This window comes from Lygodium microphyllum, chromosome 25, assembly GCF_053477565.2.
Source record: "Lygodium microphyllum isolate KBCC chromosome 25, Lygodium_microphyllum_v1.1.10, whole genome shotgun sequence".
NCBI lineage: Eukaryota > Viridiplantae > Streptophyta > Polypodiopsida > Schizaeales > Lygodiaceae > Lygodium > Lygodium microphyllum.
Genome location: NC_141159.1, coordinates 63,666,662 through 63,681,125, shown reverse-complemented (window position 1 = coordinate 63,681,125; position 14,464 = coordinate 63,666,662). Strand labels below are relative to the sequence as shown.

Sequence of the window (14,464 nt, the reverse complement as noted above, 5' to 3'; positions counted from 1 at the left end):
TGTTCCACATGCATATTGATGCATCTAAAATTGCCAACGAAGCAATGCTATACCAGCCTAGTGAGCACAATATGGATTTCTTATGAGCTTTGCTATTTGACATCTTATAGAAACAGAAATAAACTACTCTACGATTGAGCAGGCAGTGCTCGCCATGGATCATGTCATGCAATTCCATCATCACCTGCTTGCCATTCCCTTTATTTTCTTTATAGACCATCAAGTCTTGCTTTATTTAGTAAACAAAGCATGCATCATAGGATGCATTGCTAGATGGCCACTATTACTCCTTGCATTTGACTTCAACGTAGTTGTAAGAAAAGGAAAGTAGTATTACATGGCCGACCACATGTCAAGAGTGACAAGTGGTAAAAATTGCTTTATTTAGTAAACAAACCATGCATCACAAGATACATTGCTAGATGGCCACTATTGCTCCTTGAATTTGACTTCGATGTGGTTGTAAGCAAAGGAAAGTAGTATTACATGGCCGACCACATGTCAAGAGTGACAAGTGGTAAAAAGGCAATTGGAATTAACAATAACCTTCCTAGCGTCCAATGCATGGACTGCCCAATAGAAAAGGTCTGCCTCACATACTTCCTTATCAATGCCAAACCTTATCAATTGACAGTAGGACAATTGTACAAACTCGGACAGGACAGTATGTTAGTAGATACGTTTGTGCGCATGAAGTTGAAGAAATGTTGCAAGAAAAACATAAAGAAATAATGGAAGATCACTTTGACACTAGAACCATAGCCCAAAAGGTGCTCTAATCTCAGCGCTAGTGATCAATCCCATTCAAGGATACCACACAATTTTTGAAACATTGCGATGAGTGTCTACACATCAAAGAGCCCATCAAAAAGAGAAAAATGGAATTAGTTTCAGTATTGGTGTGTCAACGCTTCAAGAAGTGAAAAATAGACTTCATGGGATACATCAGCCCTGCAGCTCAATACTCACAACTACGATATATCATCATTGCTACGAACTAGCAAAAATAGGTATTGTTGAGGATATTGCTAGGTTTGAGTTTTGCTACGGTTAATACTAGAGCACCACCACCACCACCTACTCCTAAGAAAATTTGTTGGGATAGCAAAGATGCAAAGGCTCGTGTCTTCATTGCATTTTCTTTTAAACATGCTACGATTCCACACATTCGCTCTTATAAGATAGCTACTTGCAATAAGAAAGCTGAAAAGGATGAGAAAAAAATGAGAGTAACATATATTGCAAGCATTGCAAAGCAAAAGATCATGTCATTTAAGACTCCCAAATTGGATACCAAAGAGGCGAAGAAATAGGCTAGTATGGCTATTGCCAATACCTCTCCTTCTAAATTAGAATCTGCAAATGTTTTGTAGGATACAAAGTGACCATTCAATGCAAAATGTAGTTATGACTTTTCTTTATATGATTCTTACATGTTTGTGGTCCAATGCAAACACTATCTTTTGGCAGCTACATATACATTGTGACTTTCATTGATGATTACTCCAAGCATGCACGGGTATATGCTTTGAAAGCTAAGTCCAAATTTTTTTTGTACTTCAATAAGTTTATAAGCGCCTATGTTCCACCGAGGCATTGCAATCTATCACTCCATATGAGGCTTGGCACGGTAAAGGCTATATGTTGCTCACTTGTATATTTTTGGTTACATGGCTTATGCATTAGTGCCAATACAACACTGCAAAAAGTTGAATAACAAGGCTGTAAACGCATTTCTATTGGTTACATTACTGAAGCAAAGATTACAGGTTACAATATCCGTAAACCGAGTATATACTAGTCAGCCATGATAATGTCTTTGTGAAAGATGCTATTCAGCCTTTAGTTTCATGAACCAAAGAGAGAGATGTATGCTTTCAAAATATCTATGACACTTTGTTGTCTCTTTTTAGTGGTAAGCAATTACATGCAACACCAAATGAAGTAGTTTTTCAACCTATACAAGTTTCTCACAATTTCACAAACCAATCTACTGTCTATGTGATGAGGATGTGTCACGAGTATATGAAATTTTATTACTTTGCTTAGCATTTGATTAAAAATTAATCAAATGCAAGTTAATTATTTTACAATGTGGGACCCAAGACCCCGAAATATCAATTGATGCCAAAGGCAAAAGTTGTAATCAGTTACATCTAACAAATACTTGATGATACCCAATCTCAGATTTTGGCCTAGACCCATTTATTGGCTACTAATGTCAATGGTGCCATTAGAAACTAGATATTAATTAATAAATTAATGCCAACCTAGGAATCAATTGGATATTTTTAGTCTATGTGATGAGGATCTGTCACAAGTATGTGAAATTTTATTACTTTGCTTAGCATTTGATTAAAAGTTAATCAAATGTGCTAAAGAGACTTACACATGTGAGCTGCAAGTTAATTATTTTACAATGCGGAACCCAAGACCCCGAAATATCAATTGATGCCAAAGGCAAAAGTTGTAATCAGTTACATCTGACAAATACTTGATGATACCCAATCTCAGATTTTGGCCTAGACCGATTTATTGGCTAATAATGTCAATGGTGACATTAGAAACTAGGTATTAATTAATAAATTAATGCCAACCTAGGAATCAATAACTACTCAAGGACACTTGGGAGACAAATTGGCCTAGCCAACTTAACTATTGTCTGGTGAAATTAATTGTTTGGACATTAGAATAATTATTAAATTAATTTTAAAATTAATATTCTAAAAAATAATTTAATAAGCTAAATAATGCTGAAAAATGGGATTATAAGGCTATCACTTTACAAAACTTGCCTATGCAAGAGGAAAAAACATTTTAGGGGTTTGGTGGAAGTCTATTCCAGTCATAGTGAAAGAGAGAAGGAGACTATTAGAGAGCAAAAAGATGTTGCTAATGTGATTTACAACCAACAAGGACCAATCCTACAACAGGTGATAATAGTTTGGAGCCCTCTAAAAGCAAGTGACACCATCCAAGGTCCTTCTAGGGCAGGTGACAATTTATAGAAGGGGGCAGCAATCTTTCTCGTGGTTCTAAGTTGTAGATGACAGCTTCCATGGCTGTTTGAGCAAGCAAAATAAATTTTTCAGCCTTTGTCACAATGAAACTTTGAAATTTCTTTCTCTACAGCATTCTCTCTCATCCCCCAGCCATCTCTCAAGTTATCTCAACAAAATCCAATCATTTGAGTCATAAGAGATGAAGATATTGAAAAATCTCTACTGTAAAACCTAATTTACAGTAAAAAATAGAGTTTGACAACCACCTCGGGATGTGTACGCAAAATTGAGGGTCCAGGACTTGAATTCCCATAGCTAAAATTGAGGAATTTCAGGAAGATTTAAGAGGCTAGCCAACCAACATCAGATTTGGGGCTAAATTTGTATTTCAAGACGCAAGGTGAAAGCCAATCCCCAAGCAAACCCATGCTCAAACTGGTTTGGAGACTTACTAGTCAATTTTGATAGCAAGTGGCAGTTGGATTACCAAAGGAGGTCAAAGGATCTCAGTTGTACTCCATCCATTTGCAATAAAAGTTTAAAAAATACTAGAAGGAGTATCAATTTGGAACCAACAGGCTGTCCAATGTCCCAAATTGTATGGTAAATTTTGTACTTTCATTTTTGTGATGGTTTGTCATAAGAACACGAAAATTTATTGCTTTGCTTAGCATTTAATTAAAAGTTAATCAAATGTACTAATGTGACTTGCACATGTGAGGTGCAAGTTAATTATTTCATAGTGTGGGACCCAAGATCTCGAAATATCAATTGATGCCAAAGGCAAAAGTTATAATAAGTTATGTCTGACAACTACTTGGTAATACCCGATGTCAAATTCCCAATGGGAATTTGCTTCCATATTTCAGTAGTGATATACCACGGCACCTTTTTTTCTCTCCAGGAGGTCCCCTCCCCCTTTCCCTAGGGCAGCCCGCCTTCACTTTAGGGCATACTTAGTCTTGTAAATCTTCTCTATTGCTACCTCCCAGTACCTTTTGTGTTGTGCTATCTCAAGCTTCTTCTTATCTACACTATGTGTGCGCATTCTTGCAACCTTAAATTCAACAATAAATAAATCAAAAGATTTCGATATGATATGGATTAAGAAGGAAACTTTTGACCTTTTGAGAGCTCGAGGTTTAAGTAACAAATGTACCAAACCCATCTACCTATAAACGCTAATAAATAATCTGAGAGGAGACTTTTTAATCTTTATATGAATAAATGTTCATTATTGAAAACATGAATTTGTTACCACATAAATGGGCACATAGCACCTTGGAATCTTCATCTCTTCTAAACATACCTAGAAATGGAATTTAAAGGCATTGAGCACTATTCTCAACAAAGATGCATACCTGCCAAAACCAAATGATTTGAGCATCCGAGGAACTATAATCATGATACTCAGTATGTGACTTCCAGTCTTCAAGGGAAATCTCTTGACCATTGCCATTTAACATCAAGTCCAAGTCCTCCAAGTCCAATCCTTTAAAAAACTGTTCAGCATTCCCATTAACAAGTAGATCAGAAAATCCTTGGGAGAAGGATTTGACTTGCTCTGCAACAGAATTAACAAAGCGTCGTTGTACCAACAGCTGTACAAAGTTTAGCCTGTTTTGACTGTTGACTTGCATATCCTTCCCCCCTGGGCATAGTTCTACTGCCTTGATAATACCAAGCTCTTCCTCATCACATACAAAAGTTAGACCAAGTGCATCTGAGTCAACAACTTCAGTATTCAGTTCAAGAATTTTTTTGCAGCTCTCAAACAGTACAGGATCTGCATCTCTTGTGTCCTCCCAAGTAACAGTGAAACCAGCAAGCTGCTTGAAAAAAACCGAAGCTAGAACCACATCTATGTGTACCCGATGCATCAAGGCCAATGCCATAACTCGTCCACTGAAGCGGAAATATGTGAGGTGTCCAGGATTCACACCAGAAGCTACAACATCAAAAAAACGAACCTTGAGTTGCTTTTAACAAAAGTAAATTGAGTGTACAAACAGCAGCACTCAACTCCAAGCCATTCTCATACAAGTTTGTAGCATTTGGAGAAGCATACTTAGTCTTTCTTGTAAACATACACCAGCTTATGATGTTTTGACTGAGATGATTTCATATCCACAAAAGTGTCATGCACAATAAATCCAACACACAAGCAACCATACAGAAGAGGGAAAGAAATTGTGAAGCAGAGTCTCAGTTTACATTACATTGAGGCTCACAGTAAAGGGATATTATCCAACAGAAGTTTTACATGTTTCAATGCAGACCAACCAAAACCTCAGGATTCATATGAATTAGTCAAGCAGATACTTCCATGGTATCCCTACATGAGTCCAATTCTTTTCAGCTGAGGAGATCCATCTGTCTGCCAACTTGTAATAGCCTTAGAACATAGTAAAAGATATTTGCCACTATGAACTCTTGCAAAGGGCTGTGCTTAACACTTGACCATTTGCTGCCAATCTGCCATTGCTCTGACTTTTGAGTTTTCATATGGAAGTTAGAAAATCTTCGATTTCCCTGTGGAGACTAAATAAGAAATGTGGTGTGACACGCATAGAAGCTGAATGCAGATGAGCCAGTGCGGGAAATCAGGCACAAGAACACACACACCCTATGCACATATTGCTTGCAATTAAAAGGTTATGGAATTTATCAATACATTGTATTGAATGGTTTTCAATACATGAGCACCAGTGCTCCTATAAAGGTGTCCCTTTCTGTTTGCAAGCCTGACCTTAATATGCTGGAGTGTGGAAGTGTGTATTATCTTTTCTTTAACCCACTGAATGGGTCAAACATAACTTGTGACCACTCATCACTAGTTAGCTAGCTCTAATGCACTTTTCTTTATATCTAGTAAATTCAAAGGAAACCAATTTAATAAACAATTAAATATACAAAACAATAGAAAGGATACAATTTCTTTTTTATAGTACACACAATGCACATATATTGGCATAGAAAACTCATATGAAAAAAGAGCTTTCAACGACACCCATATTGGGGGGATCCTTAAATTTTTAGGAGATTCCTTGTCACGGGGACGTGAAATTTGAGATGGTTTAATCTTGCTAGTAACATTTGATTAAGTTATTAATCAAATGTGCAAGGTTGTTTAGCACATGCGATGCACATTGCACTGGGTGTTAAAGGCAAAAGTTGTGTTAAGTTATGCCAACTGGGTTTTGGTGGTTAGTTGGTGCCAGGTTGGACCCTAGGACAATTGTTTGGCCATTAAGTGTCAGTGGTGACACTAGGGACTAGCATTAATTAATTAATTAATGCTTGTCTAAGGGTCAACAGAGGTTGGGAACTACTCTAAGTTGTAAATGGCCTAGCCAATTTCCTTACAGATGGGCATGTTTAATTTTGGGCAGGGTCAAAAGGACTGAAATTAATTTTCAGAATTATTTAATTCTGAAAAATTAACTTAATGGCTGAAAATGCATTAGGAAGGCTGCCACTTCACAAAACTTTCCCATGCAACTAGGGAGAGGGCTATTGGAGGGTGGTGGAAGCTGAATTGCAGCCATTCTGAGCTTGGTAGAGGGAAAGGAGGTCATCAGATTTGGCTCTGAGAGGCGACGACCGCGACAGGACAGGGGACAGCAGGTTTTCTCTTCCGCCTCAAGAGAGGCGGCAATAGAAGAGGAGAGCTCACCAGCCGAGCTAGTGTTTTACCCACCTTTTGAAGCTGTTGGTGCCATCAGATTTGTCATCAGAGCTACGAATCAAAAGATACATTTCAGCTGATTTTCTCTCTCTCTGCAGCATTCTCTCATCTCCAGTCTATGCTCAAGCATTTCCAGTAATTCTCAGCCATTGGTAGCAAAGTACAGCCAAATTTGGTGGACAGCAGAGAGTTTACTGCTGTAAACCCTAAATTACAGCAGTAAATAGGATTTAGCAGCCACCTTGGGACATGTGCCATCAGTCAAAGGCATTGTACAATAAAATCAGCATCGGAAATTCATGGAATTGTGAGGATTTCAGATGCCGGCCCATCTATTGTGAACTTGGAGCAGCATTTGACCAGTTGGGGTGAAAATCAAGGGGCAATTTGCCTGAATGCTTTGCTGATTATTGGAACAGCAAGGGGCTTTTGAATCAGCCAAGGAGATCGTGAAATCTCAGCTTGTAATTTATCCATTAGCAATTGAAATTAAAGAAATAACGAAAAGGGCGCTAGTTTTGGGGCCAACAGGGTGTCCACTGTCCAAGTTTATGAAGGTAAAGTGAGCACTTCAGTTTATGTTCATTTGCTGATTGCTGTAATTAAGTGCTTAATCAGGTTAAACCACCCTATCTGAGAAGGAAGGCTAGTTTCATGGTTCCATTGACGGGATAATCACTCAATCTCTTGATTTGGTGAGCCCGAGGCACCTGATTGCAAGCCAAAGCTTTGTGCTAGTGTTAATTTTTGTGCTCAGCTGAGAAATTACAGCAACATGTCTTCATACAGTGAGATGGAATCAAGCAGTGATGATGCCTCTCAGTATGGACATTCTCATGGGAATGAAGGAAATGCAATGCCTAATCTTGGACAAGGCTCTCATGATGGACCACAAGCTGAAAATGTTGCTGTTGGGCAAGATGCAAGGCCTTCAAGCCGTCATGAGGTAGATGACCAGCAAAGTGAAGAGGAATTTGATGACCAGTTCAAGAATCGGATGAGGACAGCAGCAAATCTCTTTGCTGAATTGGCAAAGGATCCTCAATTCACCCGATTTTTTAATGCTCCGAAGAAGGACAGCAAGGGCAAGAAGAAGAAGTCAACTTCTACACCTTCGGGACAGCAAGGTGCACCGAAGGTAGTGCCAAATCCTTCACTTGAAGCTCCTAAAGAGGCCAATGAAGCTAAACAGTTGGTACCTATGGGGCAAGGAATGAAAATGCAAGGCCATTATGGAAGTGCCAATCCAATGGATTTTGGACAGCCGAGCATGCATGCTATGATGGGGCAGCCAGGATACTTTGGTGGTAGCACGATTTTTCATGCAATGGTTGGCCAAGGGCCGTATACGGGAATGCATGGCACAAATCCCTATGGTATGCAGCAGCCAATGCATGGTGTGCAAGGCCCATTGTATTCGGATATGGCTGGAAATGTGCAAAACCCTATGTATGGTAGCATTGGCTTGATGCCTTGGGCACAAAGTGGAATGTTTGGCAATGCATCTGCACCCCCGAATGCTTATGGGGCTCAAGGAATGACTGTTGGTCATCCAAATGCTTCATTTGGGCTTGGTCATGATGTAAATACAGCAAATGCACCCTTTTTGCAGCAGCCAGTGTATGACAACTTGACTCCCAAAGGGGAAGCAAAAGACTATGATGAGGGTGGAAAAGCAATGAAGTTTTGAGTCCTTCAGTGGTGCACAAGATAGGTTGAAAGCTTTGACCTTCATTCAGCAGTTTGATACAGCCTATCAGGGGGAAACTTAACTGAATCCTCTAAAGATTCGAAAGGCAGCCACTTTCTTGAAGCAAGCAAATGTTTGCATCAAATTGGTTGACTAGTACCTTTGAGGTGGGCATCATGACAGCTTGGAACAAGCTCGATGCTAAGGGATGCAAGAATTCAGAGCAATACAATAAGAAGTTTTGGGATGCATTGCTGCCCGTCACTTCTTATCGTGCCGTACCCCTTCATGAGCAAGTGGAAAAATATGTATGTGGACTGCCCAAAGGAATCAAGGATTTTTGCATAAAATCCACCGTGTCTAGCATGTCTCAACTCATAGAGACTGCTGCTACAGCCGATGCTTTGCTGCGTGGAAAGGATTCGGACTTCCAAGAGAGCAGGGAGAAGCCGAATAAAAAGTTGTTTAAGGCTGAGAAAAGGGGCATATCTGAAAACCAGCCTGAAAAGAGGCCAAAACAACAAAGAAATGGCTTGAAAACATTGGCACAACGTAGGGAATTGATGGCTGCAAATAAATGCTTTATTTGTGAACAGGAGGGTCATATTGCAAAGAACTGTCCCAATAGGCAGCAAGCTGCAAAATCAAAAAATTAGGGAGATCCTAAGGGTAAAAGGCCCAAAACATCAATGGGATTGGTGCCCGATGTTGTTAGTGATCAGCCCAATGATGATGCTACTGAGTTGTGCAGAGCATGGGGCAAAATTAGGGATCAGTATGCATTGATCTTCTTTGATAATGGTGCACGAGCCAACTTCATATCTACTGACATGGCAGCCCGTCTAGGCATCAAAGAGGATGAGATGGGAGCCATGGGAAAAGTTGGAATGGCATGTAAGGGTCATGCAGAACCTGTCACACCACTCATTGGAAAGCTTCGGTTGCACATACAGGGATATGTGGACAACGAAGAGTTTTACATTGCTCCACTTGAGGGTTGTGTGGATGTGTTGCTTGGTATGCCATGGTGCCACCGTATGCATGCACTGATTGATTCATATGCAAAAGAGATCACTATTCAACATAAGGGAAAGACACTCACACTTGATGTAAAGTTGAAAGGGGAATCTGTCCTTGTTGTATCTACAGCTGCTATTTCTAAAGTAATGAAAAATCATCTTTCAGCGTATTTAGTTTTTGCTAAGGATAAGGATGATAGTGAGAATGTTGGAAATATGTCTAAATTAGAGAAGGATCGCATGTCATTTCTGAAAATGTATGCTCATTGCTTCTCTCAATCACTTCTTGGGCAGCTACCACCTGAAAGACCCGAAGATCATGGCATAGACCTTATCCCTAGAAGTAGCCCTCCTAATAAACCATCCTATAGAGTTAGTGCATCCTAGTAGGAGGAGATTATGAGTCAGGTAAATGAGCTGTTAGAAAAAGGGCTGATTCAGCCCAGCTCATCTCCTTTCTATTCTCCAGTGCTTTTGATGCAGAAAAAGAATGGTTCATGGCGTATGTGCATTGACTATCGTGCTCTAAACAAAATCACAATAAAAAATCGCTTTCCGATCCCTTGGATCGATGATGTTAGGGATAGATTGCAGGGGGCAACAATATTCAGCCGTATAGATTTGAAAAGTGAGTATCATCAAATACGCATTAGACCGGAGGATGTGCCTAAGACATCTTTTTGGGTCATATGAATTTCTTGTCATGCCTTTTGGACTTACGAATGCTCCTGCCACTTTTAATTGGATCATGGATCGCATCTTTCAGCCACATAGAGCATTTGTGGGTACTTTCTTTGATGACATGATTGTCTATTCAAAGAATGAGACGGAGCATAGAAAACACTTGGACATTGTTTTCAATAAGCTACATAAGCATAGACTGGTTATCAATGATAAGAAGAGTGAATTCTTTTTGCATGAAATCCACTTCTTGGGACATATTGTATCGACTGATGGTATTTGTATGGACCCTGCTAAGGTTGAAGCAATACGTTCATGGCCAACTTTGAAGAATGTTCATGAGATCCGCAGCTTCTTGGGTTTATGTTCTTACTATAGGAAGTATGTACGCGGGTTTGCTGAAATTGCATCTCCATTGCATGCTTTGCAAAAGAAAGATGTGCCATTTAGATGGACAGCAGTGGAAATTTCAGCATTTGAAAAGTTGAAGGAAACGATGACTTCAGATCATGTGCTTATGTTGCCTGATCTAAGGAAGTCATTTGTGGTTCAGTGTGATGCATGTGGTAACAGCATTGGGGCTGTCCTTATGCAAGATGCCAAGTTGTGGCTTATGAGAACCGAATTCCCCACGATGCAGAGAGGAATTTACAGGTTTATGAGAAAGAGCTCTTGGCTGTAATTCATGCACTGTCTACGTGGAAACATTATTTGTTGGGGGCTGATTTTACAGTGCAGATAGACCATCAAACTTTGAGGTACTTTCTAACGTAGACAAAGTTGTCAAAGAAGCATATGAGATGGGCAAATTTTCTCTCTATGTTTCATTTTTAAATTGTACATATTGATGGTAAAAATAATGTTGTGGCTGATGCACTGTCACGTAAGCCACAAATTTCAGCCGTCAACATGGTTTATCACACTGAGTTGGATGCCATGAAAGAGTAATATGTTCCTGATTCGGACTTTGCTAATGTTTATGATCAGCTTCGCAATGGCCAAAGGCATGAACACTTTATGCTAAGAGATGGATTTCTGATGATGCATGGACGACTGTGTCACAAAGCAGTTAAGGCCTAGAGTTATCTCTGAAAGTCATGTTTCTCCGTATGCAAGACAGAGAGATATTGATGCCACGGTCAAGGCAGTGGAGCATTTCTTTTATTGGCCAGCTTTGAGACATGATGTAGAACAGTTTACTAAGACGTGCATCGTATGCCAGGAGGTAAAGCATGAGAGGCAAAAGATGCCGGGTTTATTGCAACCCTTGCCTATTCCAGATAGGCCTTGGTAGAGCATTGCAATGGACTTTATTTTTTAGCTTCTTAAGACACCTACAAGAAATGATGGAAAATGGACACAGGAAATGATGGAATATGGACTATCATTTGCAGGTTTAGCAAACAAGCCCATTTCATTCCAGTGAGGAATAAAATAAAGGTTGATCATATGGCACGATTGTTTTTGCAGCACATCTTTAAGTATCATGGTATGCCAAAGTCGATCATTAGTGATCGAGACCCCCGGATAACCAATTTATTTTGGAAGGGCTTGTTTGAGAATATGGATACCACACTGATATTCTCATCATCCTTCCATCCGCAAACAAATGGTTAGTCTGAGGAAGAAAATTTCACAATGTTAGATCTTTTGAGGCGCTATGTTTCAGATCACAAGACACAGTGAGAGCAGTATTTGCCCTTGGTTGAGTTTGCTTACAACAAACAATGCTCACACGAGGCACTTGGATTAGCGGATAAGATCAAAGGGTCTTAGCTGTATTCCTTCCATTTGCAATATAAGTTAAAGAAATACCAAAAGAAGCATCAGTTTTGGAGCCAAGAGGGTGTCCAATGTCTAAGATTTAAGTGGTAAAGTGCTTAGGGACAGCATACAAAAATGCATGACACAACTCTCTTATCATATGCAACAACCAATGCGTGGTGTGCAAGGCCCAATGTATCCACCCGAGTACGGCTCGTAATATGCATAACCCCATGTATAACAATATTGGCATGATGCTGGGGCACAAAGTGGCAAGTTTGGCAATGCATATATGAAGCCCACTGTGTTTGAAACTCATGGTATTAATGTCGGTCATGCAAATGCTCCGCATAGTGTTGGTCATGAGGAAAAATGCAGCTAGTAATGCTTGCATCAAGAAAAATGCTGCTAGAATTGTATGCAATGTATGGAAAAATGTATCTTGGTATGGCTGATAGTATGCAAATTTCCATGCACAGTCACATTGCAATGGTCCAAAGTATACAAACAAGAATGTTTCCTAATGCATCCGGTGCTCCTAGCATCAAGTACACATGAGGGGCTAGTCAACTAGATGCAATGTTGCATATTAGTTAAGTTGGAATTGCAATAGTGTGAAAGTATAAAGCATCACAATGCTTAAGGGAAAGAAAGGCCTACAACCTAGTGGAGGTTTGAGGCAAATAAAGTTAGAGGCAAAGTTTCTATATGCTTCTTGGTGAAGCTTCAACATTGTTTCACTAATAGATGCAAAGTGGATGGAAGAGGATGACTTGGCAAACCGTCCTCAATTGTTGCAACTTTACCGAGATGCCTTTTAATTAGAGCCAACTTTGGTTCAAGCTCAATCAGGTTCAACAGAGTAAGGGTCTAGAGCATGCCTGATACTCAAGGGGAAAGTAGCACTTCCACTCCACCAATTGTGTATAGCTCTCGTATGTAGTGAATCTCAGATGTATTCAACATGTATCCAAGTTACTGTGCTAACGATATGTCTACCATGAGGTCGCTACTTAGTGTACTAGTCACTGTGAGATGTATGTAAATAAATGAGTTTCACCCAGGCACTAAAACTATACTTTTGCATTAGTTTATGATTAGTTTGGCATGAGTTTTTGCCTCGGTTTTGAGATAAATTTTGATCGGTTTCAGCTTAGTTTTTTATCAGTTTGAGAACTGTTTATGGTCCCTTTTGGGATCAGTTTTTGCAATCACTTTGGGATCACATTTGCAACAATTTGTGATCAGTTCTCAAATCAGCAAGTAATCAGTTTATGCTCAATTTTCAATGGTTTACAGCTAGTTCCATGGACAATAACATGTTAGTAAATGCCATTGATAGTTTCAGCCATGGTTTATGCTGAGAATATGCTTTATCGTGGTTCTGAAGTCAGAATAGTTGAGAAACATGAGTTATGGATGTATCCAATGGGTTTCTAGCAACAATTCTAGACTGATTTTCAGTTTTATGTTATGTATATACTGGCTGGAAATTTTCAGTAGGTCTGGGGTATATAGCATGGTTGGACAACAGTAGTCACCAATGTTGCAACTATGATGCCTTATCGAAATTCCAATGCATTACGCTTTTCCTTTAGCACAATGCAGTGCAATCGAGGACGATTGCAGAGATATCAAGGGGTGGTCTGTCACAAGGACGTGAAATTTTATTGCTTTGCTTAGCATTTGCTTAAAAGTTAATCAAATGTGCTAATGTGACTTGCACATGTGAGCTGCAAGTCAATTATTTCACAATGTGGAACCTAGGACCTTGAGATATCAGTTGGTGCCAAAGGAAAAAGTTGTAATAAGTTATGTCTAACAAGTACTAGGTGCTACTCGGTGTCTGATTTTGGCCTAGACCAATTTATTGGCCACTAATGTCAATGGTGACATTAGAGACTAGGCATTAATTAATAGATTAATGTCAATCTAAGGGTTAATAACTGCTCAGGGATACTTGGAAAACGAATTGGCATAACCAATTTAATTATCGGATTGTGAAATTAATTTTTTGAGTACTAGAATAATTATTAAATTAATTTTCAGAATTAATATGTCATGAGAACGTGAAATTTTATTACTTTGCTTAGCATTTGATTAAAAGTTAACCAAAGGCTACTCAGTCTTCCTCGCAGCAGCAAGAGCCTATTCGGATTCCTCTTTGATACAGACAGCTCATACAAGATTTAGGTATTTCTCACTTTTCTACTTCTCCTACAGGTCTACGCACATCCACTTGCTTGCAGGCCCAACGGAATAGTTCACTCTATGTGAACTATGCTCTTATGTCACGTTCTTCATGACAAAGAGCCTACTACAATTGAGGAGGCTCTTGCATAGGATATTTGGCATCAGGCTATGCATGAAAAGCTTGATTCTATCGAGCAAAATCAGACTTAAGAGTTGGTCCCACATCCACAAAGGTTGAAGGTGATAGATATCAAGTGGGTCTATTAGACCAAGTACCTTGCAGATGGTTCCTTGGACAAGCACAAAGCAAGGCTTGTTACCAAGGGTTTCACATAGAGAGCAAGTCTGGACTATTTTGAGACTTTTGCACCTATGGCTTGAATGTCTACTATTTGAGCTATCTTGGCTCTTGCAGTCCACCACCACT

The 14,464-nt window shown here is 39.5% G+C and overlaps 1 protein-coding gene across 6 annotated transcripts in view; it reads right to left on the bottom strand.

Annotated features, from left to right (window-relative positions):
• LOC148014301 (E3 ubiquitin-protein ligase UPL5-like) overlaps positions 1-14,464 on the bottom strand; it is a 70,330-nt gene that overhangs the window by 24,851 nt on the left and 31,015 nt on the right. For all 6 annotated transcript variants that reach the window (XR_015688578.1, XR_015688579.1, XR_015688577.1 and 3 more), the window contains one exon: positions 4,364-4,950. Coding sequence is in view for 1 of the 6 variants with exons in the window: in XM_087666213.1 (XP_087522339.1) it covers positions 4,364-4,950 (587 nt within the window). In the remaining 5 variants the exon portion in view is untranslated. The remainder of the gene's footprint in view (positions 1-4,363; positions 4,951-14,464) is intronic.